Source organism: Clupea harengus, chromosome 23 (genome assembly GCF_900700415.2).
Source record: "Clupea harengus chromosome 23, Ch_v2.0.2, whole genome shotgun sequence".
In the NCBI taxonomy this organism is placed as follows: domain Eukaryota; kingdom Metazoa; phylum Chordata; class Actinopteri; order Clupeiformes; family Clupeidae; genus Clupea; species Clupea harengus.
The window spans coordinates 14996692-15024579 of NC_045174.1; the positions used below are offsets into that span (position 1 = coordinate 14996692).

At 46.5% G+C, this 27888-nt stretch overlaps 1 protein-coding gene across 1 annotated transcript; it reads right to left on the reverse strand.

Moving 5' to 3' along the window:
• Window positions 1-956: 956 nt before the first annotated feature.
• On the reverse strand, window positions 957-26769 carry LOC122128718 (receptor expression-enhancing protein 3-like). The gene is made up of 9 exons (XM_042703367.1): window positions 26384-26769; window positions 16385-16457; window positions 7389-7465; window positions 5574-5694; window positions 4783-4896; window positions 2645-2765; window positions 2309-2446; window positions 2213-2223; window positions 957-1094 (listed from the first exon to the last, which is right to left on the reverse strand). The coding sequence occupies exons 1-9, from the start codon at window positions 26413-26415 to the stop codon at window positions 957-959; spliced, it is 825 nt and encodes a 274-aa protein (XP_042559301.1). The 5' UTR covers window positions 26416-26769.
• Window positions 26770-27888: the final 1119 nt, after the last annotated feature.

Genomic DNA, 27888 nt, shown 5'->3' on the forward strand with positions numbered 1-27888 from the left:
CATGGAGCTGGTCAATCGGATTGCTCAATAACTGCGGGAGAAAAACAGTTTCATTGAGTATGTGAGTGTTTAAGTGTGTGTGTGTGTGTGTGTGTGTGTGTGTGTGTGTGTGTGTGTGTGTGGCCTGCTTATCTATCAGTATTTACATGTGTCCACCAATGGGTATACAAGAATTGGCAGTATATGTACACATGCATATATAGAGTTCAAGTAGGCAAGCCAGCACATGCGAGTGTGCATATATGAATGCATATGCATGTATGTATGTACATACATTAGTTCCCTATATAAAGAACATCCTAGCCTAACGCTCTTAATACAAGGCCTCTGCACATCTTGGCAGAATACTGCGTGTTCTCAATGGTATTACAGAGCGAGAGAGCAAGAGCAAGCGGGGAACAGAGAGAGAGAAAAAGAGAGGGGGAGAGAGAGCGAGAGAAAGAGCGAGAGAAAGAGCGAGTGCAAATAAAATAGTGCTTTCTCTGAGCTGAAGCAAGACAGAGCCCATAAAACACAGTCATGCAAAGCACTGCCTTAAATGACCCAGAGAGAGAGAAGAAGAAAGAAAGAAAGAAAAAAAGAAAGAAAGAGAGAGAGAAAAGAGAAGTAAGACAAAGAAAATGCCATCTAGCCAGAAAGAGAGGTGCAATGACAGAGAAAGTGAGAAAAAGGCAAAAGGTGCACAAGAGAGAGATGGAGATACAAAAAAAGAGAAGAGACATTTCAAACGACACACCTGACTTAACAATACGACCATTTTAATTATTTCTCATCATGTCATTTGTATTTTTGTCCTCTCTTTACAAATTAACTCCTCTCGCCAACACACACACACACACACACACACACACACACACACACACACACACACACACACACACACACACACACACACACACACACACACACACACACACACACACCACACACACACACACACACACACAATTAACATTTCACAGGCTCAGCAGACGACCTTCCTGGCGCGGTGTGTTTGCGGCGCTGACATTTGCGAGCACCGCCTCTTTATGACGGCTGCGGCGCGGCAGAGCGGTCCGAAGCGACTTGGCGCGGCACAGACGGCAGAAGATGACCTGGAATGCCGGCAGAATTTCAAACGGCGTGCCGCATTAGCATAGAGAGCTACGGCCTCATTAGGTATGCCGCTCAGGGCGCCTGCCCGCAGACTAAGCGATGGGATTTTATTTTCCATCTTCCCCACCCCTCTTTCTCTCTCTCACTCTCTCTCTCTCCCTCTCTTTTATGCCGCAGACGCCTCTGTTCTCCTGATGGCTTCTTGCGAGTGTGTGTGTGTGTGTGTGTGTGTGTGTGTGTGTGTGTGTGTGTGTGTGTGTGTGTGTGTGTGAGCTCGCTAAGATCTAATGTGGATGGAGCTGTTTTGGCGGGAGGAGAGGGGGAGCCAGAGGAGAGCGTGAGTGTGACTTTCCTGAATGATGTATGCGCGTGCGAGTGTGTGTGTGTGTGCGTGTGCACGTGCGTTACCCAGCCTGAGGGCTCTGTTGAAAGATGGTTCTCAGTTCATCAAAGACGATAAGAGTAAAAGCGAGAATGAACGCTTTGTAAATCATTATCATAGTCATCTTCATTCTCAATTTTCTCACAGTGATTCAACAGACAACACTCCCAACTAATGTATTACTACGGCAGACAGTATGAGTAATATTAGTATACATTAGTTAGTTTGTTATTGTGACAGCTACACACACACACACACATGGTCTACACATGCACACAGCAACAAATCAGTGACACATGTGTGCATGTTAACACAAAATTCACACTTGCATACCACACACACACACACGTTTGACTTAGCCATTTCCCTGAACTCTCAACTAGCCTCATAAAGAGTTAAGCTCATGTAAGCAGCTAGAGATGAAGTAAAAAGATGAACATTTCTCTGCATCTGGTTCTACATGAGTAGGTCTAAGCTGGCTAACAGCCACTGTGCCACTGTGCTAAGAGCAGAAGGGAAAGTGTCTTTCCTCATGGACACCAGGGTCTTATGGCACAGTCAGACTAACATGGACACCAGGGTCTTATGGCACAGTCAGACTAACATGGACACCAGGGTCTTATGGCACAGTCAGACCAACATGGACACCAGGGTCTTATGGCACAGTCAGACTAACATGGACACCAGGGTCTTATGGCACAGTCAGACCAACTGTGAGCAATCAGACAGCGTTACACAGACTACGCCTACAACACAGACACACACATGATTAGGTGTGAGTGAAGACAGTAGGGGTAACTACCCACCAGACACACACACACACACACACACTACAGTTACACACCCACCTACCCCTACACACACATCTCCCCCTACACACACATCTCCCCCTACACACACACAGACGAGGCAGGCTAGACAGACCTGGAGTGCTTTGGCTGCGTGTAAGCGGGCCTTTGGAGCGAGAACCTGTACAGAGGTGAGCCATTTGAAATGATGAAAAAGGAAATGCAGGAAATGTTTGTGTGTGTGTGTGTGTGTGTGTGTGTGTGTGTGTGAGAGTGGGTTGGTGTCAGAGGTGTGCGTGTATGAGTATGTAGCCTTCATCTTGCAAAGTGTTTTTGCGGTGGTGTGTGTGTGTGAGTGTGTGCGTGTGTGTGAACGTACCTTCTCCGTCTTGCTGGGTGAGTCCCCGTCGGTTAACGTAGTCGGTCTGGTCTCCCTGGGAGATCTGAGACAGGTCGGCCATGCTGAAGCTCCGCAGTTTCTCAGTGATGGCGCCCTGGCCCTGTGAACACACACACACACACACTCTCATGTAACCTCTGCAACATTGGTGCTTACACACACTGTACTCAGACACACACTGTCCTCACACACACTGGACAGAACACTCTCTTACTCAGCACCCCCGTCGTCCTCACACCACACACTCACCATCATCCATCTGCCACTCACCTAACCCCACACACACACTCTTTTTAATGGTCGGAAGCATCATAGGCATGCATTAGAGGTGTCATGCATGTCTCTCTCTCTCTCTCACACACACACACACACACACACACACACACACACACACACACACACACACACACACACACACACACACACACACACACACACACACACACACACACATCACAGCTAAAGCAAAGCCAGATATGTGTAGTTGACTTTCGCAGGGCACATACTATGTGTACATATCTGTTGGTACAAACACTGCACTTCTGGTATGGTGTGTGAGTGTGTGAGTGTGAGTGTGAGTGTGAGTGTGAGTGTGTGTGTGTGTGTACGTGTGTGAGTGAGTTCCCACAGCATGCAAAGGGTCTCTTTATGGTTACCTGCATTAGAGAGAGCAGCAGCAGTCAAGTGCTCCTACAGGATAGTAATGTCAGTGGAAGAGAGAGAGAGAGAGAGAGAGAGAGAGAGAGAGAGAGAGAGAGACCAGGGGGAAGAAAGAAAGAAAGAGGCAGAGAGGTAAGAAGAATTAGAGAAAGACTGAAAGGGAGAGAGGAGAGAGAAAAAAGAAACAGAGATAGAGAGAATCATGGAGGGAGAGGGATAAGAGAGTGAAAAGGGTGCAGAGAAAGAGAGGAAGAGAAAGACATAGGAAAAAAGAGAGAGGAAGATAGGAGAGAGATAAAATACACAGACAAACAGCAGTGTTAGGATACAAGAAAAATAGTGAGGACAACATGGCGGGGCAGGAAAGAGACAGGACGGAAGACAGCGGAGGAGAAGAAAGAAGAAAAAGAAAAAGAAAAATGAAAGGAAGAATGCAGACGCAGCCTTTTGAAAAACCATCAATGGCTGCTCTAATGGAGGTCTGGGACTCAAGTCTTTTTTATACAGGCACTCTGGCTCTACATAAGAGAAGGAGACAGACAGAGAGAGAGAGAGAGAGAGAGTGTGGTGAAGAAGAAGAAGAAGAAAGAGAGGGGCTCCCTCCACCTTGCACCCCAAAGCTTCACAAAGAGTGTGTGTGAGAGATAGAGTGTGTGTGTGTGTGTGTGTGGGGGGGGGAGAGAGAGACAGAGTGGGTTGGCCCCTCTGAAATAGAAAAGAGGGAAAGAGGGGGGGAATAAAGAGCGGTTCAGGAGAGAGGGGTGGAGAGAAGGAGAGAGGGGGAAAGACGGAGGTGGGGTGGTGGTTTCTTGACGGGCCCGTGCTCAAATGAAAAGCAGAACTTCTGTCGCCACTGCTGCTCCTGATTAAGACATCGCTTTGATTGCGTTCACTCCACGTGTGTGTGCGTGTGTGTGTGTACGCGTGTATGTATGTATGCGTGTATGTATGTGTGTGTGTGTGTGTGAATGAGCCAAAGGGGCTGGCGGCAGAGCTGAGTTGGCATTTCAGGGGGCACACCCAGCGTCTCTCAGTGGTGCCTGTAACCAGCTGGCACAGCGCGCCAGCCAAGCCCCTCAAGACTGCCCAGGTTTGGTGCCAGGGAGAAAAACACCAGCCTTGGTGCCCAGCAGTAATAATCAGATCATCAGACCCACAGACCCACATGCAGGTTTGCGTTACAGACACTGGCATTCAGTGCATGTGCTGGGACCATTTTCATACGTTCATATTCACATGTACTACATTCATATACAAACACATATTTTGTTATTTATTACACACACACACACACACACACACACACACACACTTGTCCTTTCACTCACACACACAATTTCTCTCCCTCTCTCTTTTGCAAACACACCAACACTTTCTCTTCTCACATACACACACACACACACACACACACGCGCACACACACATACACACACACACGGGGAGCGATCTGCACTTGCCTTGACAGCTGCAGAGACAGCTGCTGTGGCTGCTATACTTAGGCCCTGCTTGCCGAAGTTCACCATGGTCTCATAGCTGCGCTCTTTGGCTTGGACAATGTAGTCGTCGATCTCCTTATGGAGGCAACATTTGGGAGAGGACAACAGCGGTTGAGAGAGGGGGAACAGGGGGAGAAAAAAAAAGAAGGAAGTCAGATACATATAGATAGATACATAGATTGACGTCTAACAGATTTAATGTTTGGTGCACTTCTGGTGCAGCCACAGTTGAGTCCTTATATGTTGTATTTCATGAGTGCGTTCTGGCCTTCTACATTAGCTTGACTAGCTAAACTTGTGTACCAACATTCCATATCCAAATTCAGCACTGAACAGCATAAATTAAGTTTTTAGTGTTAGTGTGTATGTAGTGTGTGTGCGCAGTGTGTATGGTTTGTGTAGTAGTGTGTGTAGTATTGTGTGTGTAGTGTGTGTGGTTTGTGTAGTAGTGTGTGTGTGTGTGTAGTAGTGTGTAGTAGTGTGTGTGTGTGTGTGTGTGTGTGTGTGTGTGTAGTAGTGTGTGTGTTGTGTGTGTGGTTTGTGTAGTAGTGTGTGTGTGTGTGTGTGTATTGTGTGTGTGTAGTAGTGTGTGTGTAGTGTGTAGTAGTGTGTGTGTAGTAGTAGTAGTAGTAGTGTGTGTGTGTAGTAGTGTGTGTGTGTGTGTGTGTGTAGTGTGTGTAGTAGTGTGTGTGTGTGTGTGTGTGTGTGTGTGTGTGTGTGTGGTAGTGTGTGTAGTTTGTGTGTAGTGTTACCCTTTCTCTGGAGGAGAGCAGTGGGTGCAGGACCTTCCTGTAGATGAGGCTGGCTCCTCTGGTGTAGGGAGACAACAGCCATATCACAAAGGCAATCTTCAGCTCATAATACAACGGAAACCTACAGAGACAGAGAGAGGGGGAGAGAGAGAGAGAGAGAGAGAGAGAGGGGGATGGAAGGAGGTAGAGCAAGAGAAGAGAGAAATGGAGTGAAGTAGAAAGTGAGCGGAATGAAGGTACAGAGAAAGAGGTATACAGATGGAGCAAGATAGCAGAGAGAAGACGGGGGGATAGAAAGAAAGAATGAGACGGAAGGAAATAGTATGAAAAGAGGTGGAAAAGGAGAGACAGAGCAAGAAGAAGAGTGAAAGAGGGAGAGACAAGAAACCAGAGGTGTGTGTGTGTGAGAGAGAGAGAAATGGAGGAAAGTTGAAGGGGAGACAGAGACAGAGAGAGAGGGAGAGAGGGAGAGAGAGAGAGAGAGAGAGAGAGGGAGAGAGAGAGAGAGAGGGAGAAAGAGGGAGGGAGAAGAGGGAGAGAGAGAGAGAGAGAGAGAGAGAGAGAGGGAGGGAGAAGAGGGAGAGATACAAATTGCATCTCGTTAATCACGCCACATAATTACACCCACTGAACTGGCATGCCAACAAATTGATTTCTGAAATTTGTGAAATTAAAAAAGCAACTTTAATTTCATTAATCCTTGATTGTTCCTGCAACAACCACCCTCCCCTCGCCCAAACATATTACCACCCCCCCCCCCCCCCAACAGACACACATACACTTATATAACCATATGACACGTAAAAACAAAATCCCCTCGTCTTAATAGCTTGTTTGTTTTGATTCGACACAAATCAGACACAATCAGCCAAGTGAAGCACTTATCAGATATCATCAGAGAGAAAGGGGGGGGGGGGGGTTGGGAGACCAGCCCTGTGATGACTGCATGCAGACCCCTGATGCTTGCCTGGTCACGCCACAGACAAGCATCAAACCTTTCCCAGACATTTTGCAGACAGCCTTTGGGTGATCTGAGCCAGTCTTTTAATAATCCGCTGTCTTGGAAGTTATTAACATTCAATTGTATTTAAATCAGCATTGTATTATAATCAAAAGGGGCATTAGAATGTTTGTCTAAAACTAGCGGGCAGCGAACTAGCTAACAGCCGACAGATTTAAAGCAAAGAGTATCCAAAGACTGTCAATCAAGCTATTTTTTTTCCCTTTTTTTCCTTCTTCAATTGTTCTGTTGCATCCTGGCAAACTTCCTGCGCCTATTACCACCGACTATCCACACAGATCACCCACAGCCCGAGAGCCTCCTCAGCAGCGCAGATCACCCACAGCCCGAGAGCCTCCTCAGCAGCGCATATCATGATTTGCATGATTTGAAGCGCTCCAGGCCATGACGATTCGGTGTTGGTCTGATGACCAATTTCTACATCGGCTCAAATTTGTAACTCGCTGGCAACTCACCGAGACATCCAGTTTACTGAGGCAAACTCTACTCCTCCACTGAATTGACCGCGGATTGCCTTCGCCGTCTAGCGTGCGCTCTACCTAGGCTAGCATCCGACCTATAACTGTCCGATGTTTCCACAACAACAACAACAACAACAACATCATCACGATCGGAAGGCATATGCCCATGTGTTCCGCACCAGCACGTTAGCCTCGGGTCCTGACTGAAACATCAGCGGGGCAGATATAAAGAGAGGGAAATGGCAGTCTGACTCATCCTCTTCATGTGAACCTTTGCATGCAGCAGCAAACGCAGATGCAGAGTGATGTGATGCACAGGTGAGCTGATCTTACCAGGATACGGTCAGGTCAGCGATGGTCTCCACCACGGTGTAGAGAGCAAAAACGATCCAGTACATCATCCAACGTACCTACAACACACACACACACACACACACACACACACACACACACACACACACACACACACACACACACACACACACACACACACACACACACACACACACACACACACACACACACACACACACACGGGAGACAAAACAAGAGCATGCGTCACGCAGGTACAAAGAGTGGAGGCAAAGAGGAAAGTCAAGACATTAAGAAATGAGACTGTGTACACGGCCCTCATTCCTATGTTAGTCACCAGGGTCAGACTGACTACAACCACGCAGGCAGTATTTGAAGCCTACCCTAGACAAGCTTGTGTGTGATAAAGACAGCGGACAACCTCCATACTTAACCTATAGGATTGAGACTCTGCATTTGTGGGTAGGATACTGAAAATCACTAGTATTCATATGACGAAGGCCAATAATAAAGAGACACTCCAAATAGCCATCAACTAAAATCAGCATTTTGTCATCATCATAGCTTTAGGACCACTTGAGTACTCCCTGATACACACCGAGAGGGGGACTGCAGAGAGACAACCAGGCAAACCAAACAACCAAAGGGAAGAGGTGGGTCACTACAACTTCATGTTCAGGACACACTTACACACACACACACTCACAAATGCATATACAGTATTGCTGCCACAAACGCAGAAAGACAGACACAAATGCATTCATCACACACACACACACACACACACACACACACACACAATCTGCTTCTCCTTCCTTTCGCTCTTAGGTTTTTTGCATTCTGCTAGTGAATGAATATTCCCAGGCCAGAGACTGCTTCACTAATGTCAATCCAATCGAAGGACCTCTCCCCACACCACACAGAAACAGACGAGTGTGGAGAGATAGACAGATAGATGGATGGAGGGATAGATAGAAGAGCAGAGGGAGGGAGGGATGAAGGGAGGGAGAGAGAGAATGAGGAGGGAGAGAGAAAATCATTACCGCCGTGACTTTAATTTCCATCCTGTCGAGCTTGCTCTAGCTTCTCTTTTTTTTCTCTCTCTCTCTCTCTCTCTCTCTCTCTCTCTCTCTCTCTCTCTCTTCCACGCATTTGCTCGCTCCTTCACTCTCGCTTTCTTGCTCTACCACTCCTACAATCTCTTTTTGCTCAAGCGCTCTCTCTTCCTCCATCTCTTTCTCGCTCTCTCTCTTCCCCCAGAAGCAGAAAAGCTATTTAGTATTCTCAACCTCTCTCTCCATCTCTCTCTCTTACCCTGCCTACCCTCCAACTGACCCCCCCCACGCTCTCTCTCTCTCTCCGATCACTTCCTTCTAACGCTCTCTCTCTCTCTCTTACTCCCCATCTCTCTCTCTCTCCGATGACTCCCTGCTAACGCTCTCTCTCCCCCACCCCCACCCTCTCCCTCCCCCACTCTCTCTCTCCCTCTCCCTCTCTTTCTTTCTTTCTTCCTCTCTGCCGTGGCTCCAGCTGCACCAGGGGCGTTCAAAAGGCTTTCAATTCCAGCACGAGGCAGCAGAGAGCCGAGGCCAGGGCCAGAACCAAAACCGGAGCAGAGGCAGACAGGCCGCTCACGTGAAACGCTCCCGCCACTGACGGCCTCCTGAGAGACTCTGGCCCAGATACTGTCAGCCTGGCTTCACCGAGCCCGGCTCAGCCTTGAGCAGAGAGGAGAGAGAGAAGAGGGGCCAATCGGAAGCAGGCTTGCCTGGCAAACCCGCAGTCACGTTTAATTGGTGACCTCCCCGTGAACTCGGCCAGGATAGAGGCGGCTGACCTCGCAGCAACCACATCCAGACACACAGCCTTCCTGTGCACGCGGACGCACACACACAAATTGTCCGAGGGGTGATCGATGAATGTGCCGCATCAGCACATTCCTGATTGACTGTCAGTCAATACCCACACACACACACACACACACAATAAACACACACACACACACACACACACACACACACACACACACACTCACTCTGACTTCTACCTCATTTGACAGCTGACCTGCGATGATGGCAGTGACACATTCAAAGACACAAACACACACCTCAGCACCCACCATAACAAATCACTGCACTGCCCTCATCAAAAGTGCAATAATTTCTTTCTTTTTTTGTCATGAAAAATTTACCACTTTTTGCACAACAAAGAAAAATCATTAGGAACTCCCTTTAGGCTTCCGGGTTTAATAGCAGTCAGCAGCTCACCAGCACTCCTGTGAAAACAGAGTTATGATCAGCACACCGTTCCTCAATTTGGATCAATATCACCAAACTCCATCCTAAATATGATATAGACTATACAAGTCATTCCCTCCCATCACAGCACAATTCCACCTCCTGAAGTTAACAGCCAATCATTTTAGTCTCCTCCAGGACACCGTAGGATCAGTGGGAGTAGTCTACTCAAGGACTCAGCTAATAGTGTCCCTCACCTACAGGAAAAAGGCTGCAGTATTCCTTTAACTAGGGGTGTGTTATGGTGCACAGAAGTCGCGGTTCGGTTCAGACCACAGTTTGGACGTCACGGTTAGGCACGAGTTCAGGAAAGGAGCAACACAAAACCCAAATGCACAAGAGGTTTCATTTCATTTATTTTGAACAGATAGTAGTACTGAAAGTTAGTTTGGTCCACCCAATGTCCTATAGTATAATGTCTCTTTTGCACTTGCGATAGTGTGACTGACTGCTACTTTGCTAGCGGTTTACAGCTTAAGGTTTCCGGGTGGAACTCACGCTACTGGTTCCACATTACGCTCCTCGATCTTCGCACATATGCTACCGCGTGTTCTCCGTACTACTGTATGCACCGAACTGTAACGTCGGTACCGTGACTGTTCAGGAGGAATGCAAGTACCGTTAGACCCCTACCTTTAACATCAACATACAAAAGCTATTATTAGTATTTCTTAGCTATGGAAGAGCCAACTGTATTCCTCTTTATGTAACAACATCCGTTTCCTTAGCATTCTTCATGTTGTTACCACTCCATTCCTGTACAGGAGGTAACGGCTAACAGCAGTGCATCGTGGGAACTAACTTAAACCGAAAGAGCGCTACTCATCCATAAGTGAAAACTAGTGGCATTTTTCTCTGACGGCTAACAGCCACCATGTGGTCACGAGGGTTCTTTGACAACGGCCATCAGGAGCACGTTCACACTGTGCCTGTTGATTTCTGCATCCTTTATTACTTCCACTGATAACACAGGTTACAGACACTCATTGACCTTCATCTCTCTATGCTCATAGATCAACTCGGCGAAAGCAGGAAAGACTCGCCTGCTTTCCGCCATCGTGGTTTAGAGGTGGACACCCTGCATTTGGCACCGGCACCATTAACACTCATCAGCTTTGTCCCCCCTAGGACTACCACTATACATCACACACTATAAGCCTCAGTCAGTCTCTGAACTTTCAAACTATTAACATACAACAGACCAACACAGCTCAGCCCACAGGGAGAACAGCGCAGAACACCATAGGGGAAGTCTGGGCCAGCTGAGAACAAGGCTTGCTGTTCCGGAGCTTGCACAGACAGGGCTTGCAGTGTGATTTCACAATGATTTCATTACTCTCAGCCCACTCACAGGCTTCCAAATGCAAGGGCATTTTAAAAAAAAGAAAAAAAAAAGCCCTCAACACGATACACAAGACTCAATAGGACAACTTTTCCACTGCTTTCTCACACACACTCGCTCTCTCTCTCTCTCTCTCTCTCTTTCTTTTTGCTGTACGCAAACCAACAGTGATCCTGGTTACACACCCAGTAATGAGAGAAAGAGAAGAATGAAAGACGGAGCGCGAGAGTGCGGTAGGAAAATAGAAAGGAGAGAAAACGTCAAAAAGCACAAAAGCATCATTTGTCCAGAGCTATTACAGAGGAGCTTTTTGGCCAGCGAGAGACTCAATTACTGGTCGACGTTCCCTCCATTCGCACAACACCCCACCCCACCCTCCTCCTCCTCCTGTGCCCCCGGCTACAACTCCACCGCAGTCGTGACATGTTGGAGAAGGCCGCCTCCCCCATGGAATGCTGGTGCTTCGCCTTTTCTGCTTCCTCCACGGCGCTGCCAGGGAAAGCCTGAGACTTCTCTCTTTCTGACACTCTCTCCCTCCTCTCTTTCTGACACTCTCTCCCTCCTCTCTTTCTGACACTCTCTCCCTCCTCTCTTTCGCTGCCTATTTCTTTCTGTTTTTTCCACCTTCTCCATTCCCCCCCCCCTTTCATTCTCACTGCGTTTCTCCCTCCACCCTTCATTCTCTTTCTCTCACCCCGTCTGCCCCAACACTGTCCCTCTTTCCTTCTCCCTCCACCCTTCACTCTCTTTCTCTCACTCCGTCTGCCCCAACACTGTCCCTCTTTCTTTCTTGACATGGGCCCACTTTCCATTCCAGCTCTCTCCTCTGCAAAATATTGCGGCGGACTACACAAACAAACATGACCTTTGTACTGGTTCTCTCCTCCTCTCAGTTTTCCCCCGTTCTCCCTCTCTCCATCCTCTCTTCCTTTCCTTTTTTTTGTCCAGACTTTTCTTCAGTGGAAGGATGACTGATGAGGTCTCCCTGGAATGGTGTGTTCTCTCTCTCTCTCTCTCTCTCTCTCGCTCTCTCCTTCTCTCCTTCTCTCTTCCCCCGTCTCTCTCTGGGGCCGGTTGGCTGTTTAATGTTGGGACGGGCTGATGGGTCCGACGAGGCTGCGGAGCGTACCATCTGGGAGTCGTTACTGGACGAGTGAGCAAGGGAGGGAGAGAGAGAGAGAGAGAGGACTTAACTCCTTACTGCAGTCTGGAGTCTTTCCTCGCTTCACGATCCATCAAACCCTGGTTCAGGCACTCTTCAAATCACAAGGCGCTGGTTTTCATTGCCACAAATGTAAACTCAAGGACTGGCACACATCTACACAGACACATATATACTGTATACAGAACAAGGGACACCCTTCAGTGTAGCTATAGCTGTAGCTCCAGTGGAGAACGGTCCAGCACAGTCTGTATGTGGAGCAAAGAGCTTAGGCGGCCCCACGGTTACTAGTCTTTACAGCCGGGCTATTAATAAAACTTTAAAACAAATGCAGCCGCAAGAAAATGCGCATGGCGTTGCGCCGCAGCAGCAGTCGGCTGTTGCATATTGCAACCTGCAATTACGTGGATGTGATTACTTCACCCTACGAAAGGAAGGTTTGACTATTCTACCACCTAGCAATACAAATCATCTGACAAGGTGCAGGGCAGCGATTCTAGAACACTAATGACCCACTAACATTCTGGCACACATAGGCAGACAGCACACACACGCTGCTATCAAAATATCAGTCAATGTTCCAAAGGGATTAGAGAGTCTCCATTCATTGTGTGGAATGCATCTTATGGAGATCTAGGAATAACTAGACCACTTGGTTCTTCGTGTCTTTGCCTTCTCTCCACAGCAAGAGATGGCAATCAAGGCTCTTTTCATTCCAGGTCGTGAGTTTTATTTTTAATTTTTTTTAATGGAAAGTATCAGTTTTTGTTTATGGAAGGCGGAGGTATTATAAGCAGAACAGTTTTAGTATGCAATTTCATAAGCAGGTTTGTAATGCCTTACTATGCCACTTGAAGTGAAGAATGTCAGTGTGAGAAACTTGTTTGGTGACGCTTAATGTTATATTATATACAAAAACTACAGTTTAACTCGGAATGTTTTAACGGCTGTAAAATCTTTGGTTTTGCATGTTTCTCCTGTTTGTACAGTAGCATCTGATCACACCACGCCAGACACATTTTATCTGTGTCTGGTAGTAAAACATTCTTCTTCCTCCTCTTTTGTTGTTTAATGGGGTTAGTAAACAGCTTTTAGATGCAATTACCGCCACCTTATGGCAATAGTAACGCGTTACTTGCTAGCCGGCGCCAATAAAAACAATGGAAAATATATTTAAGACAGGACGATAGTTGCATTAACTATTCTATTTTTTATAATTTAACGACTATTAGAAAATCATGACCCATCCCTAGGAGCACCCTTTCGGAAGCACCAACGTGCAAAGCTCACTAATTAGCCATCATGAGAAATAAGCCTGGTAAATAGCACGTCCAGTACATAAGCCTAGTAAAGAACAAGTAAACCAACGTGGCTCGAACACAAATGCAGTAATCAATGAAACTGTTAGCACTGCGCTATCTGCGCGGCACCGCACCAGTGCACACAGCAGCACACATCTGCAGTATGACTGTAAAACTCCTCTCCGGCTCGCAGTCTGCAAGCCCGATTTCAGGACCGCAGCAGCCAGTTGCATCATTCTGCTGCACAGAGAGAACCGTATGCACTCCTCCCCTCTCCGCCCTGCACCCGCTTCTGCTGTTGCACCAGGTCCTCGTGGATGGATGAGAACACTGCAAATGCAGGGTCAATGTGGGAGCAGTTGGCTATGTGTGGATGGCCATGCTAATGTTATTTGACTGGCGCATCGCCCGTATCGATACCCATAAACTATGCAAAAACCGTGCATGTAGACTTAAGTAAGGGTGAGTGTCCATGTAGCTTAATTTATTTCAGTTGTTGCCAATGAGAGCGCGTGCGTAGGCATCCAGCGTCTTTCGTCAGGGCGCTCCGCCTTTTTATGTGTGCCAGCTCCCGAGTGCTTCTAGTTGAAATCTCAGACCTTTTCAGAAAGGCACTGGTGACGTCACTGTCGCACCCCAGCACCCTGTCAGCGCCTTTCTGCCAGAGAAGACACAACACGTGTTCCTGTTGTACAGACACAGGCCCCAACACGTGTTCCTGTTGTACGGACACACGCCCCAACACTCGCTCCTGTTGTACGGACACACGCCCCAACACTCGCTCCTGTTGTACGGACACACGCCCCAACACTTGTTCCTGTTGTACAGACACACGCCCCAACACTTGTTCCTGTTGTACGGACACAGGCCCCAACACGTGTTCCTGTTGTACGGACACAGGCCCCAACACTTGTTCCTGTTGTACGGACACAGGCCCCAACACTTGTTCCTGTTGTACGGACGCACGCCCCAACACGTGTTCCTGTTGTACGGACACACGCCCCAACACTTGTTCCTGTTGTACGGACGCACGCCCCAACACTTGATCCTGTTGTACGGACACAGGCCCCAACACGTGTTCCTGTTGTACGGACACACGCCCCAACACTTGATCCTGTTGTACGGACACACGCCCCAACACTTGATCCTGTTGTACGGACACAGGCCCCAACACTTGATCCTGTTGTATGCAGCTCAACGGGTAGAACAAGGTGCCAACATCACTGAGATCATGGGCTCGATACCAAGGGAGTTCACATTCCAATGGAAATGTATACCTGAAGAATACTGTAATCCCGCATTGGATAGGCATCTGATAATTGACTGCTAAGAAAATGTAAATATAACACACACCAGGTCCCAGATACAGAACAGAGCAATGTGAAGAAAACTCCAATGGCCTTCAACCTTGGCAAAATCAAATCGAGCTAGAAATCCATCAAGAGCCTCGAGCTCTTAACAAAACCGTGCAGCGAGTGAGTCACACTCCAAGAGTCACATGACCTTCCACAGCCTCGCTCTCTGCCCAGTGGCTGCGGTAGCCATGGCAACGGCATGTGTTTGCGTGCTCAGCCGGCTCCCAGGGGCTGTGGCATGGGGGCTGAGGGGTGCCATTGTTTTGCCATCGCAGGTGGCACCCCAAAATTAGCATTCCTCTGGGGGCACCTGCTAGCATCATTCAGGGGACGAGCTCCCAGTACCCCCCCCCCCCCCCCGAAAACACACACGCACTCTCTATCTCTCTCACACACACTCCCTCCCACACACACAAACAGGAACAGAGGGCCATTGTCAATCTCCATAACATTCACACGTCATCCCTCTCTCCCATATACACACAAATGTACACATTACACACACAGACAACCACTCCTCCTCTTAACCACTCACATGTCCAGGCATGCACTAAATGTGGCTCCCGAGACTGACTCAAGTCCTCAAGAGAGCTGTCACATAAACAATTTTGTCTGCTCCTTACACACACACACACACACACTTGTTACAGTAAAATGCTACCCCCCCACCCCCACCCCACACACACATTACAGTACACATGCAAACACACACATATACATACTATACATCCTCCCTTCCTTCCTTTCCTCATAAAGCAAAAAACACACACACACACACACACACACACACACACACACACACACACACACACACACACACACACACACACACACACACACACACACACACACACACACACACACACACACACACACACACAACCTAGTTTATAGACTAAGCAGATAACTAAACAACTGACCAAATCCAGCTCATGTATTAGCCTGGCACTGGCTAGCTGCCGCATCCACTGGACCGGTCTGGAAACACCCCTTCTTAATTGCAGCAGGACAAAGGGCTTGGCTTGTGCGCATCAAGCCTAATCACTCTGAAAGGGGACTGGTTCAGTTCAATCCAGTTCAGGCCTCATGCCTCCAACATTGAGGTCTTGGCAGCCCAAAGCTAAACAGAGACAGGTAGCCCAGTTCATTTACTTACCAAGAAGGGTTAAGCCATTTACTTCTTATCCCTCCTGGAGGTCTATGCGACTTAAAGATCAGTGTTACATGACTTAACCAACATAGTCCAAAATAAAACAGATCCTTCCTAAAGGCTTCGACAGGAACTGTACCGCTAATGCCAGATCTCATCAACAACTCTCCACAGTTTGCTCACTGGCAGTGGTCATAAATGTGGGTTTTTATGGGGTTTTATGTTGATCATTTCCAGACTACTGAACTGGTGTGATATGATCTTGCATATGGTCCGGCAGAGTGCGTCAGCCTGCTTACCTGTGTGTGTGTGTGTGTGTAGGTGTGTAAGCCTGAGAGTAGGTGAGAGTACTGTGTGTGTGTGTGTGTGTGTGTGTGTGTGTGTGTGTGTGTGTGTGTTTCAGTGCTTACATATTCCCTGACGTTCTTCGTCTTCACAGCCTTGTAGGAGTTGTAGGCCGGGTAGAGGGTGCCGAAGACGAGCCTGTGAACAGAATGGAACAGACATGAGGCATTGGCCTAGTCTCCTCACAGACAGACAGATGGGCGGAGACGAATGACAAGAGATAGAGGGAAAAGAGGACGAGTGCACGGTTTCCATTGGAGTCCATGTTGTGTGATCATTTTGTTTAAAACTACAGGCACGGAGAGATTTTCAAATGTCCCTCACAGACAGGGGGAATGAGGGAGAGCGGAGGAAGGAGGGAGAGAGACAGAGAGAGAAAGATATGTATATATGGAAGGCAAGAGAGACAAGGGGGAGAGATGGAGGGAAAGAGCGAGAGTGATACGTAGGGAGAGGAGAGAGAGAGAAACACACACTGACACAAAAACAGCAGTCGGGCGTCTCCAGCCTGGGTGTCCAGCTGAAGTGGGAGCTGACCTGCCTGTTCTGTTTCCTCCTGCTGATTGCAGTTGCAAGACAAACAAATGATTTCCTCCTCTCTCCCTCTCCAACCTCCCTCTCTCTCTCTCTCTCTCTCCAACCTCCCTCTCTCTCTCTCTCTCTCCCCAACCTCCCCCTCCCACACTCTCTCTCTCTCTCGTAGTGAACACAAACACATATGGTGGACAGACACACAGACAAGCGTACAGACAGGCGCGCACACACACACACCCACTCTTAGTGAACACAAACTCCTCCACACATGGAAGACAGTTCTACTGGTGTTTGTATGAGGAGGCGGGTGTATGGGGAGGTGAGGCTGGATGTCAATATGCTCCACTACTTCACTCCAGTGCTGTGTGTGTTAACAGGGCCAGGGTCCAGAGTGTGGTGATTTTGTGTGTGTGTGTGCGCAACGGGATGTATATCAGTGAGTGTGATTATGTGTGAATGCACATGTGTTGTTTAAGTGTGTGTAAGTGTGTAGATGGGAGTGGTGCCAGGCACTTCATCTGGAAGCGGCACTCTCAGCTGATTCTCATTCATTATGTTTCTCACACACACACACACACACACACACACACACACACACACACACACACACACACACACACACACACACACACACACACACACACACACACACACACACACACACACACACACACACACACACACACACACACCCCCATTCACCCACCCCACCAGAAAGAGAGGGGGGAGAAAGGGGGAGAGAAAATGGAGAGAAAGTGAGAGGGATGGCGAGAGAGAGAAATATGAAGAGAAAGCCTAGTTTCATTTCATCAGAGCACCCCCCCCCCCCCCATCTTCCCTTCACCAGTTTTAAAGCTCCCCCTGCAGCACTGGGAAATTAGTGCACTGTGTGTGTGTGTGTGTGTGTGTGTGTGTGTGTGTGTGTGTCAGAGAGAGAGAGTGTGTGTACATGTGTGAGAGAGTGTGTGTGTGTGTGTGTGTGTGTAGGCAGGACACAGCTGTTTGATTGCCTGCAACCCCCTCCTACCCCTCCCCTTGTTACGAGGTACGTAAATAACAGGCCTTACAGTGGCTGCCAAAGCGCCCTGAAAAAAGGACCGCTAGGAAAGAGAGAAAAAAAAAAAAAAACAACAACATCAACAAAGGCTTTGTGACCGGCAAGGAGGTATGGGTCTCGGTCTCTCCCTCTGTGTGTGTGTGTGTGTGTGTGTGTGTGTGTGTGTGACAGGGAGAGTGAAAGCAGCGGGCTATCAAAGAGATGTATAGTGAAGAGAGACAGATAAAGGGAGAGAGAGGTTTAGTGAAGCGAGACCTTGTTTTACTGAATGTCTTTTCGCACACGCCATCTCCAAAAGCTCAGTAACACAGCGTGTGAGGATGATGAAGATGATAATGATGATGATGAAGCTACATTACTAGATGTAGAATATCAGTGTTATAACGATCAAGCACTTGGTTCCAGCGAGAGAAACTACTTAGGTACCTGCAAATAGTACCAGCCAGCTCAGATATAGCATGTCAGTAGAGATCCAATTTTGCACGCACACCTGTGACTATAATCTCGAAATGTAAAGCCACTCATTAGTATATACCAAGCCTCTCTCTATTTCTGACACACGCGCATGCATGCATGCACACACACACACACACACACATACATTTAACCCCAGTTAAACAAACACAGGACTGTAGCCTACATCAAGAACACACACACACACAGAGTAATTTCACTAATGCACATACAACCCCCAGCCTGTAACCCCACTCAAGCACGGCCACACATCCACCGCTCAGGAGGGCTGTTCTAAATCGGGCCAGTGTCCCTTCCTTCCGCTTCCAAATTTAACAGGCGACCCTTTATGCACCCGTCTCTGGGTAGACAGGAGCCCCACGGACTACTGATCCCCGTCACTGTAGCCTCCGTGAGGCAGACAACCAAGCACACACACACACACACACACGCGCACACGCACACGCACACGCACACGCACACGCACACGCACAGGCAATATACAATTTGAATATACGGAGTGTACTGAAGGCCAGAAACATTTGATACCAATGACATAAAAACAAGCCTATAGAGCCTTGTGAATGGCCGGTGCTGTTGTATGTGTATGTATGTTTATTAGAAACCAGACAACTACCCCCACCCCCATATTCTCGTTCTAGGGATGCACCTTGGCGGCAGCGGCCATTCTTATCTCTACCCGTTGCCATGGAAACAGCGGTGCGGCAAAGGGTTCTAACAATAGTCTGCGGCTCTGTATCCATCTCTTTAGCCCACCCCCTACCACACCACCATTCCCACCTCTCCTGTTTTGCAGCACACCTCTCCTACTCGCTCTCCCTCGCTCCCACATGGAGAGCTGGGTAATTGGGAGGGCTGGGGAACTGCTGCTTGCCTCACTGGAGTATGGCCTTCTGGAAACAACCACTAGTTGTTTCCCCCCCACATCTCATTCGCTTTCTCATCTCATTCCCCCCCCCCCCCCCCCCCCTTTGTTTCTGTGTCTCGGATACCGATTTTAAAGACAAGAGCCATTTTCAGTCTACCGCAGAATTTGCTGAGAGCAACCAGCAATCTATGTCCATTTACAGAGTTCAACCCTGAGCTTTTCGACTGCCTGGCCTCAATTCTGCCACTACAAACAGGGCTAAATAAAATCAGTGGCTTTATTGTAATAAATTACATTTTGTATTTTTGCAAGGATTATAAAAAAAAGTAAACAAAGGCCAACTGTGCTGAATTTCTCTCCACATAATGGTTGCCATTTTAGCTTCATGTAATTGCTTGGGATTTGTGCTCAAATGAAAACTTGGGTAAGCCATCAAAGGGCACTGGCTAAAGGAAAAAAACGAAAAACGAAAAACAAAAAGAAAAACAAATCCACACCCGAGCCGATAGAGTGTCCGGTCTTGTTACACACTGCTGCCCGGGTCATGGGCCAGAGGTCAGCCTCTGTGCTCTTGTCCCGGAGTCTATCCCCGGTGACACAGGAAACACCCGCCCATCCTTTACACACACACCCCGGCCATGCTAACACAAAGCAGACCCAACTCCACTAACCTGCAGCTCAGCAGAGCTGGACTCTAAGCTAGCAAAGTTAGCATTAGTTGAAGTATTAAACACACAGGTCTATCAACATCTAAACATATTATGCCATCTTATCTGTGTGTGTGTGTATGTATGTATGTATGTATGTGTGTGTATGTATGTATGTGTGTGTATGTATGTGTGTGTATGTGTGTGGGGGGGGGGGGGGGGGGGGTAGGTCTTGATATCATAGTCAGCCAAATCTAAAGGTCTACCTGCTCTGAAAAATAAATGTTGCCGTTTTCATGGCAGACAGAAAAATGAATTTACACACACTATGGAACTTACAAACATGTTCCACAACAGTACTCTTCTACTGTTCAGGATGCATTCACTTCACTGAAGCTATTTGAACACAGCATCTACATTACTAGGCTGTCTACTGCAGACCCAGGAGACATTGTGTCAGCTTGTATTGTTTTGTGATTGCATCAGTTCAACACATCACTTGCAGGTAGCTGTTGACTAAAATGATTAATAAGGTTTTTAACATAACTGAAGCAGTAGTATTCTCATTTCGAAGTCACAGTGGTCTACAGTTTATGATGACCAATCCACTCGTGCAGTAGCTCGCAGAGTGCTGACTTCCCAGAAGAACAAAGAGACAGAGACGGTCATCCCCTCGAGCAACGCTCAGGTGAAGTGACACCAATTCCATCCATCTCCAGGCGTGTGACGAGAGAGCGTCAGCTCGCAAGAGCGTGAAAGACAAGAGCAGCACATTAGGCTAATGACGGGCAGGCCTGACGTTAAAGAGCAGGGAACCGGATCCCCGGCTTGCCCTGCGAGGAGGCGCTGCATTATACAGAGTGTCTCGTGTGGCGCGGAGATCGAATGGCATTCCGAGATAACGGGGGCAGGCAGGCAGGCCGGCCTGGGATAAAGACGGGAGACAATGGAACCGCTCCGATCGGGTTGAGCAAAGAGCCACGAGATCGCTACATTTAGGGTCCAGCGCACAGGGGTCTCGTTTCTAAGCTTTAGTCATGGTGTCAAACCAGACAGATACAAAGTCAGACAGACACACACACACACACACACACACACACACAGTCCAAGACCCACTCTCTTATCACAATCTCATAGCCTATCAAACGTAATCCTGCAGTGCTGGTGACTAACACACTATCCTGTTCCATAGAGCAGCGCGCAGGAATGTGTGTGTTAATCAGAACAATTTGGCAGCTAATTTCCTGACCAGTGGCACTTGGCCACTAGCCTAAAAGCCTCGACTGAACATCATTTTTGGATGGTCATCAAGACACCTATTTGGCGTCTTGCTACTGTTTCTTACACTCTGTCGAAAGGGGACATGAGTGACAGGACTTGGCCTACATTGAAACGTGTCGGCCTTTTTTTCTTTTTTTTTTTTTAAATAAATAAGCAAACCAAACAAAGATATATATTTTTTACATTGGTCAGATGGCAGCTGTAAAATATGACTTATTTTAAGTATGCCATCCCACACAGAATGCTTTTTGTTGTGCTTACGTCAAAAATAACTTTGAAGGACTTGGCATGTATCGTGATTCATAGCTGTGTTTCAGGGATGCGTCTCTGTGCTGTAGTCGTAAAGGTGCTTAGGAGTTCTTGCTCACTCACACTTCTCCTGTGGTCTGACCCCACCACTGTACAACCCGGCCGCCTCCCGTTCCCCACGCAACAAAAACAAAAAAACAGTACAACACTCCCGCTCCCACAATCCTCTCCTCCACCCAAACCTCAATCCACCACCCCCACCCCTCCTCCGCCCCCACCCCGTAGCACTGCTGTTTTCCCAAAGTGTTCGACTCTTCCTGCGGTTGGGGCCAGGGGAGGAAATGGGGGTCTGTCAAGAGCAGAGCTCTTGAAACAATTTGCCGAAGCGGGGGCCCTGTCTCCTTCTCTCTCTCTCACCATCTTTCTTTTGCCTTTCACCTCCCTTTTTCTCTGCCTTTCTTCCTCACTTTCTCTCCACCCCACTCTCTCTTTTTTCCCCCCCTTTTCCACTCCTCCCTCCCACCCCCACCCCATCAACCGTTCTTTCCCTCTCTGTCTCTGCTTTCTTTTCCCCTTCACCCTCCCTCCCTCTCAACAGCTGAAAAAATAGAGGCCCCTTCAGACAGGGGGCCTTGACACCGTGTTTTGGGCCGGAGGTCTCAGGTTTCCCGCTCTTACTCGCTCCCTGCGACCCGCGGGCCCAGATAGAACCGGAACGCTCCAGGTTCGTAATGGGGTGCAGGCCCAGCCCGTGGGCCCAGAACCCGCACCCCTTTCCACATCTGCTGCAGCTCGTCCAGATTTGGCTTTTCCCCCCCTAAAAAGGGCAAAAACGGAGAAGAAGAGGAGAGGGAGTACACGAGCTAGAGAGAGAGAGAGAGAGAGAGCGCAAACGAGAGAGAGAGAGAGAGAGAGAGCGAGCGGAAGAAAAGCGAGGGAAAGCCCCTGTGCTACTAAGGTGGTGGCCTAATTGTCAAGAGGATTGTTTTTCCTTCCCACCCACTTCATGAGAAACCAGTGAAAACAATGAAACGAAAAAGGAAAAAGAAATGACATAAAAAAAAATACATATAATACCTTAAAGGTTAAGCTACAATGACAGTATTTGTCTGGCCCTAAAATGCACACAAGGTCACAGATTATTGTATAGATTGTATGAAATAACTATGGATTACATACACTTAATAATATCATGATGACATAATTGATCACATAGGTCCCAGCAGGCTCTACACAGGTTACACTGCACTACAACTGGAAAGGCAACCTCAGGAATCCCATTACTGAAGACACAACGCTTTTTAGTGGTAATCTCTCTCGGGTTATCTATCCACTGAATGAGTCCCCAGACATGAATGACATTTGCTCTAAAGGCTTCAGACGGAGGCCCCGGCTATTAAACCAAGACCATAATTATGGTCTGTTCACTAGTAGCTCCTTAAAATTCGCTGTAACAGCTTTCTGATAAAAAAAAACTAATGTAAAATGCATTAGAGATCAATGCAGCTGCGAGAGTATATAAACACAGTATCATGGCTGACCAATGCAATTGCTTCAACAATACCCAAAACCATTTAAATATTTTTGAGCAGGGCAAAACAACGGGTTAAGTTCCCCTTGGCTGCACAGAAACGGCCTTGGAGATTGCACATATACAAAAACACAAAGGGCTCCAGAGAGCACAGACTGTCTGGGTGAAAGCAATTTGAGAAGACACAAAGCAGACAAACAGATAGTCTGGCGCAGGCCCTAATGACACTGAATGTTATGTAATATTGCGAGAGAGAAGCCTTGCTGCTCTGTAAAAAAAAGTCCAAGGGGAGAAGGAATGTCAGACACATAACAACTACTCTCGACCTGAGTGATGGATAGAGGAAGGGGGGTTAGGGCAGAAGATAGGAGAGCCTGAAAACAATGCAGTCAGACTCGTTTTATGTTTTTTCCAAATCGGTAGGCATTTCACAGGTGGCCAGTGCTGTTTTTCCAGACACCACTTAGTGAAAGGGGCTTTTTTTAGAAAGCTAGTTTAGGAAAACAGTGTTGAAGTTGAAATAGTTCGTTTTGCAAAAAGGTTTGCAAAAGATTGCAAAAACAGGTTTTTAGTTCATATATAGGCCTACACACCGGAAATCCATTAAGCTTACCACAAAAGTCCACAGTTAAAGTTACATAACAAAAATACAACTGATGCCAAACAGACAGCAAGTTTGTTGGGAAATTACAAAACGGCAACAAAATTATTAAAAAGAGGTATTATGGAGGAATGTCTTCTATCGTTTTGGCAAGTAACCGTATAATAAGCGGGAAAATGTATTGTCCGGCGGTCATTATGGTAAAATAAATCCCTTCAAGACGAACTATACATTACAACTATACATTATCCCTTACTTAGTGCTGCCTTTACTTGTCACTGAACAACCAACAACATATAACCAATATAGCCATTACCAAAATGTGACTGAATTACAAGTTATCACAATGCCTTTGCACTATAGTCCTGAACTCATGTTAAATCACAAAGCCTATTTATTTGGTTTTGGCAAAGGGAGGTATAGAAAGATGTCTGCATTTCTGAAGGAGGAATTAGCAAACCTGTCACCTCCTCAGATTCTTTCCATATTGAAGATTGAGGAAATATGACCTTTGTTCCGTTTTAATTTATTTTGACAAGCGCAAACATATCGCTCTGCAATAGCCTGAAGGGAACCTCATAGGCTGAGTTTTTCTAGTTCATAAACGTGCAACTTAAATATGTCACAGGCCTTAGTTAAAGTGCACCTAACCACAGAAACTTGCCAATCAATGCAGGCGACTTTAGACAATTCTTAATGCAATATAGTATTTTAAAGCAGCAATAAGGAATTCTGTTCCAAAACTCGCACACTAACTACCTAAAAGGCATGGAATAACCTTGCAAACACCACCAACAGCCCAGCTGTCACTGATAGAAGCTTGCCAAGAAACTTACTGGTGTCTTTTGGCAGTATAGCTGGCAATGTCATGCTGTGAAAGCTTTTCTTCCATTTTTGCAGGGTATACCAGCCCGGAACACAGAACTACATAGGCCCTATCCCGGATGGATAGTGGGAAAGACACAGGTGTTTATCTGTCCTTCACATGACCATTTACTTTCAAAATGAATTTGAGGATGGTACCAATTCTAGTTGCCTATAAAACCATACCTCAAAAAGTGTCAAATTGTTCCATAGTGTTACTTTAAGGGGTTTTCCAGTCAAATGCTGTGCCTAAGCTCCATGAGTTGCAATTGAAAAAAAGATCCTATTGATATTTTGTTTTTTTTCAGATTTTTCTCTTTACTACAACCTTTGAACGTCTAAAGCTAAGGAACCGGAAAAGTGACAACCAATTGGCACCGTTTCTGGCCTGTTTAGCATTAAGCATAGTCCTGGACAAGGAGTTAAAAGAATAGTAACACAGCTCATGCCTCTAGTCCACCCCACCCCCGCATGAAACTTTATTTTCCTCCACGTACATGCCATTTCATAGAGAGTAGCCCTGAAGGGTCACTGGGTTCTCCTGGCAAAACAACTGGAGACAAAACAAATTAAACCTCAGATAAAGGCATCCAATTCCATGGGGAAATTATAGTGTATGAGTACAAAGCATCCTGTGACTCTCTGTCAAATGACAGTGTTTTTATAGTTACCATCATCGTCTACAATCATCTAGTAAGGAACTCAACCTCAGACAACTAAAGAAGTCCTTAGAGGCAAGGTGAGGAAACTCAAACAGGTCCCTGGATGCTACAGTTAGCGTGGCATTGACCTGTTATGTTCTTAATGCACGCCATGACTTGTATGGCTGAGGAGGCTTCAAAAATACATTTAACGCCGCATATAGCACTATGGGCTCTATGATTTGCGGCTTCTATTTTGTGAGCAGTTGACCATATAAGGGGAACGAGTTGCTTTAAAACAGTGAAACCATGATGAGGTTTTCTGTTACGCTGGTTTCGAAGTAGACTCATACTGAAACATAGTAACAACTTAACAGTATCCATTTGTACTGACTGAAAGAGAAAGTAGAACAGAAGACTATTCACTGACTAGAGACTGACACTTTGAACCCAAGGTATACACTACCTGCACAATTAGAAGGTATGAATCATAATCAAGTTTTGCTAGGGTGTGGTAGTCATGTGATTTCCCATTGCATGTTGTTTCATTACATGAATCACAGCCTTACAAAAATAACCGTTACCACTTCAAGACACAGTCCAAGAGAAAAATATCTTTACAGACAGCAGACTATCGGATTTACGACCAATCTAATATTAACTAAAAAACAAGGATGTTTAACGTCAAGACAATTCTATATATGTATCCTAAATTGGAGGCCCTTTTATTTTTATTGGCACGCCATTCTTAAACAGGTCGAGCGGCCGTTTCCGAAAAATAGAAACACCTAGCAACTTAGCCTGCATCAACAGAGGTAAAGTAGTAACGTTAGCTTCCTAGCCAACGTTAGTTATAGACGTAATACGGTTTTGCTACACAATTTCCCTGACCTTCCAGCAATGTCAAGGAAAAGACGAGCAGAGAAAAACAACACAGTTACAGCATGTGGCTTGACAGGATAACGCTTGCTACCTATCAAATACAGTGAGATAGCAAATGTGTGTGTCCGCAGAAGATGGATCAGATACGCAGTGACACCCCTGGCATTCGTAGCTAACTTGTTTAGCTGTAAGCATTTTAAGGTGCGCAGACAGCTATAGAACTCGCTAACGTTAGCTTATTATATAAGCGGTCTTCAGAAAACTAATGTGAGCAGACTAGGCTACGTTAACAAACCAGCTGAACCGATGTGGTATTGAATTTCATCTGCTAGCTTTCTTGACTAGCAAGCTACACAAAACAAACAAAACTCTTTCCGTGAATATCATCCAGATGTCTATTCACAAGAGAATACCGATACAAAGACTGTAACTTACACAACACCTCTTGATATCATCCACGACACCATCTTTCTTGGGCACGGCTGGACATGCGTGGGACGACGGTGTAGACAGGGCCCTGCAGAGCTGAAGAGGCCAGCGCCGTGGAGGTAGGTATGATAGCTAGCTAGCCAGCTAGCCAACCACCGTAAACTTTAGGGAGAAATTCAAACGTCAGCTAGCTTTCAGTAGTTAATGTTCCAGCTTCGATCATTTCTCCGCCGGCATAGTTTTCAGTTCCTACCACCAATACATTCGAAAGCAGCAGAGAAAAATTAATCAGATGCTATTTTACTTTTTGTTTTGGCCTCTGGAAGTCCTTCTACCCCTCCAGTTCTTCTCTGTTGCTTTTGTGCTTTGATAACCAGCAAGGTGCCTGCGTTGACTTGACGTCAACAGTAATTCACTTGGTGAACCTTCCCCGCTACGGTATGATTGGGTAGATATTTATGTTTGAACGCATAACTGACAGCTATTGGGTAATCGGTGTGCTTGTCAAACTGTGGCTGTGTCGAAAGCATGGTCAAATGCAACAACCTTTCATCGCACTGTTACAGGATTGGGTTTGTTATACACCAGGGATATGTAGACCAATAACAAACGATTGGGTTGAGAATATTTACAGTAAAAACGTTGAATGGCAGTAAAACTTTCATTGGCAGGCACTGATTTGAAAATAGGCTATGGTTCACTGCTCAACAACAAAGCATTGCTGAAGCTACTGTGTGCTGGTTTTCACATATGGGATTAAATGAAGATGAGATGACGGAAAATGTAAAATTGTATTACAAACATCTAAAGAAAATGTGCCCATTGTGTGGTAATTGTGAAATTTTCTCTGCAACAGAAATAATAATAATAATAATGTAGCCTACGACGTGTGTTTATTTCATAGATCTAAAGGAAACATGCCTGTATCTTATTTTGTGCATTTACCACAGTATGCATATACATAATACAAAACAACAAACGTAAAGCAAAATGTAACAGTATTTTCTTTGATAAAACAGTTTTTAAACCATGCAAGTGTGTTATTCAAAAATAAAAGCAGGCGTGCCAAACACTTCCAGTTTTTTTAAATCATGTCTGTCCACAGTGAAATGGGGTTTAGAGGTGATGAAGTGGACACACAGCATTCCACTATCCTAGGCTAACAGATGCACGGTTGTCTGTGGGTTATTTTTCTGCCTACTGGAGCATTGTTTCAACAAACGCAGAGTGTGAGGATTTCCCTACAGGGGATTAGTGCCCACTCCACAGGGGATCAAGGCCACACCATCCAATTTCACATGACCTAATCCAGATTTGAACTCGGGCACTGTGAGGAACCTCAATAATATGAGAAAATGAGTAGACTTTAGGCGCAAAATGGCCATTAGGAAGTTCGTGAATTTTCCCAGTGGGCCTGTCTTTTTTTTTTTTTTTTACATTATAGCCCAAAGCAATACAGACTATGGCTTTGATATAGTTGATATATATATTCAAAAGGCAATCTTGCAATA

Excerpts from the sequence above, each read along its gene's own strand:
- LOC122128718 (XM_042703367.1), bottom strand. The coding sequence starts at position 26,415 with ATGGTGTCGTGGATGATATCAAGAGGTGTTGT. Across the intron at positions 7,466-16,384 it reads CGAAGAACGTCAGGGAATAT|GTACGTTGGATGATGTACTG; the intron begins GTAAGCACTGAA and ends TGTGTGTTGTAG. Across the intron at positions 5,695-7,388 it reads GCTGACCTGACCGTATCCTG|GTTTCCGTTGTATTATGAGC; the intron begins GTAAGATCAGCT and ends CTGTCTCTGTAG.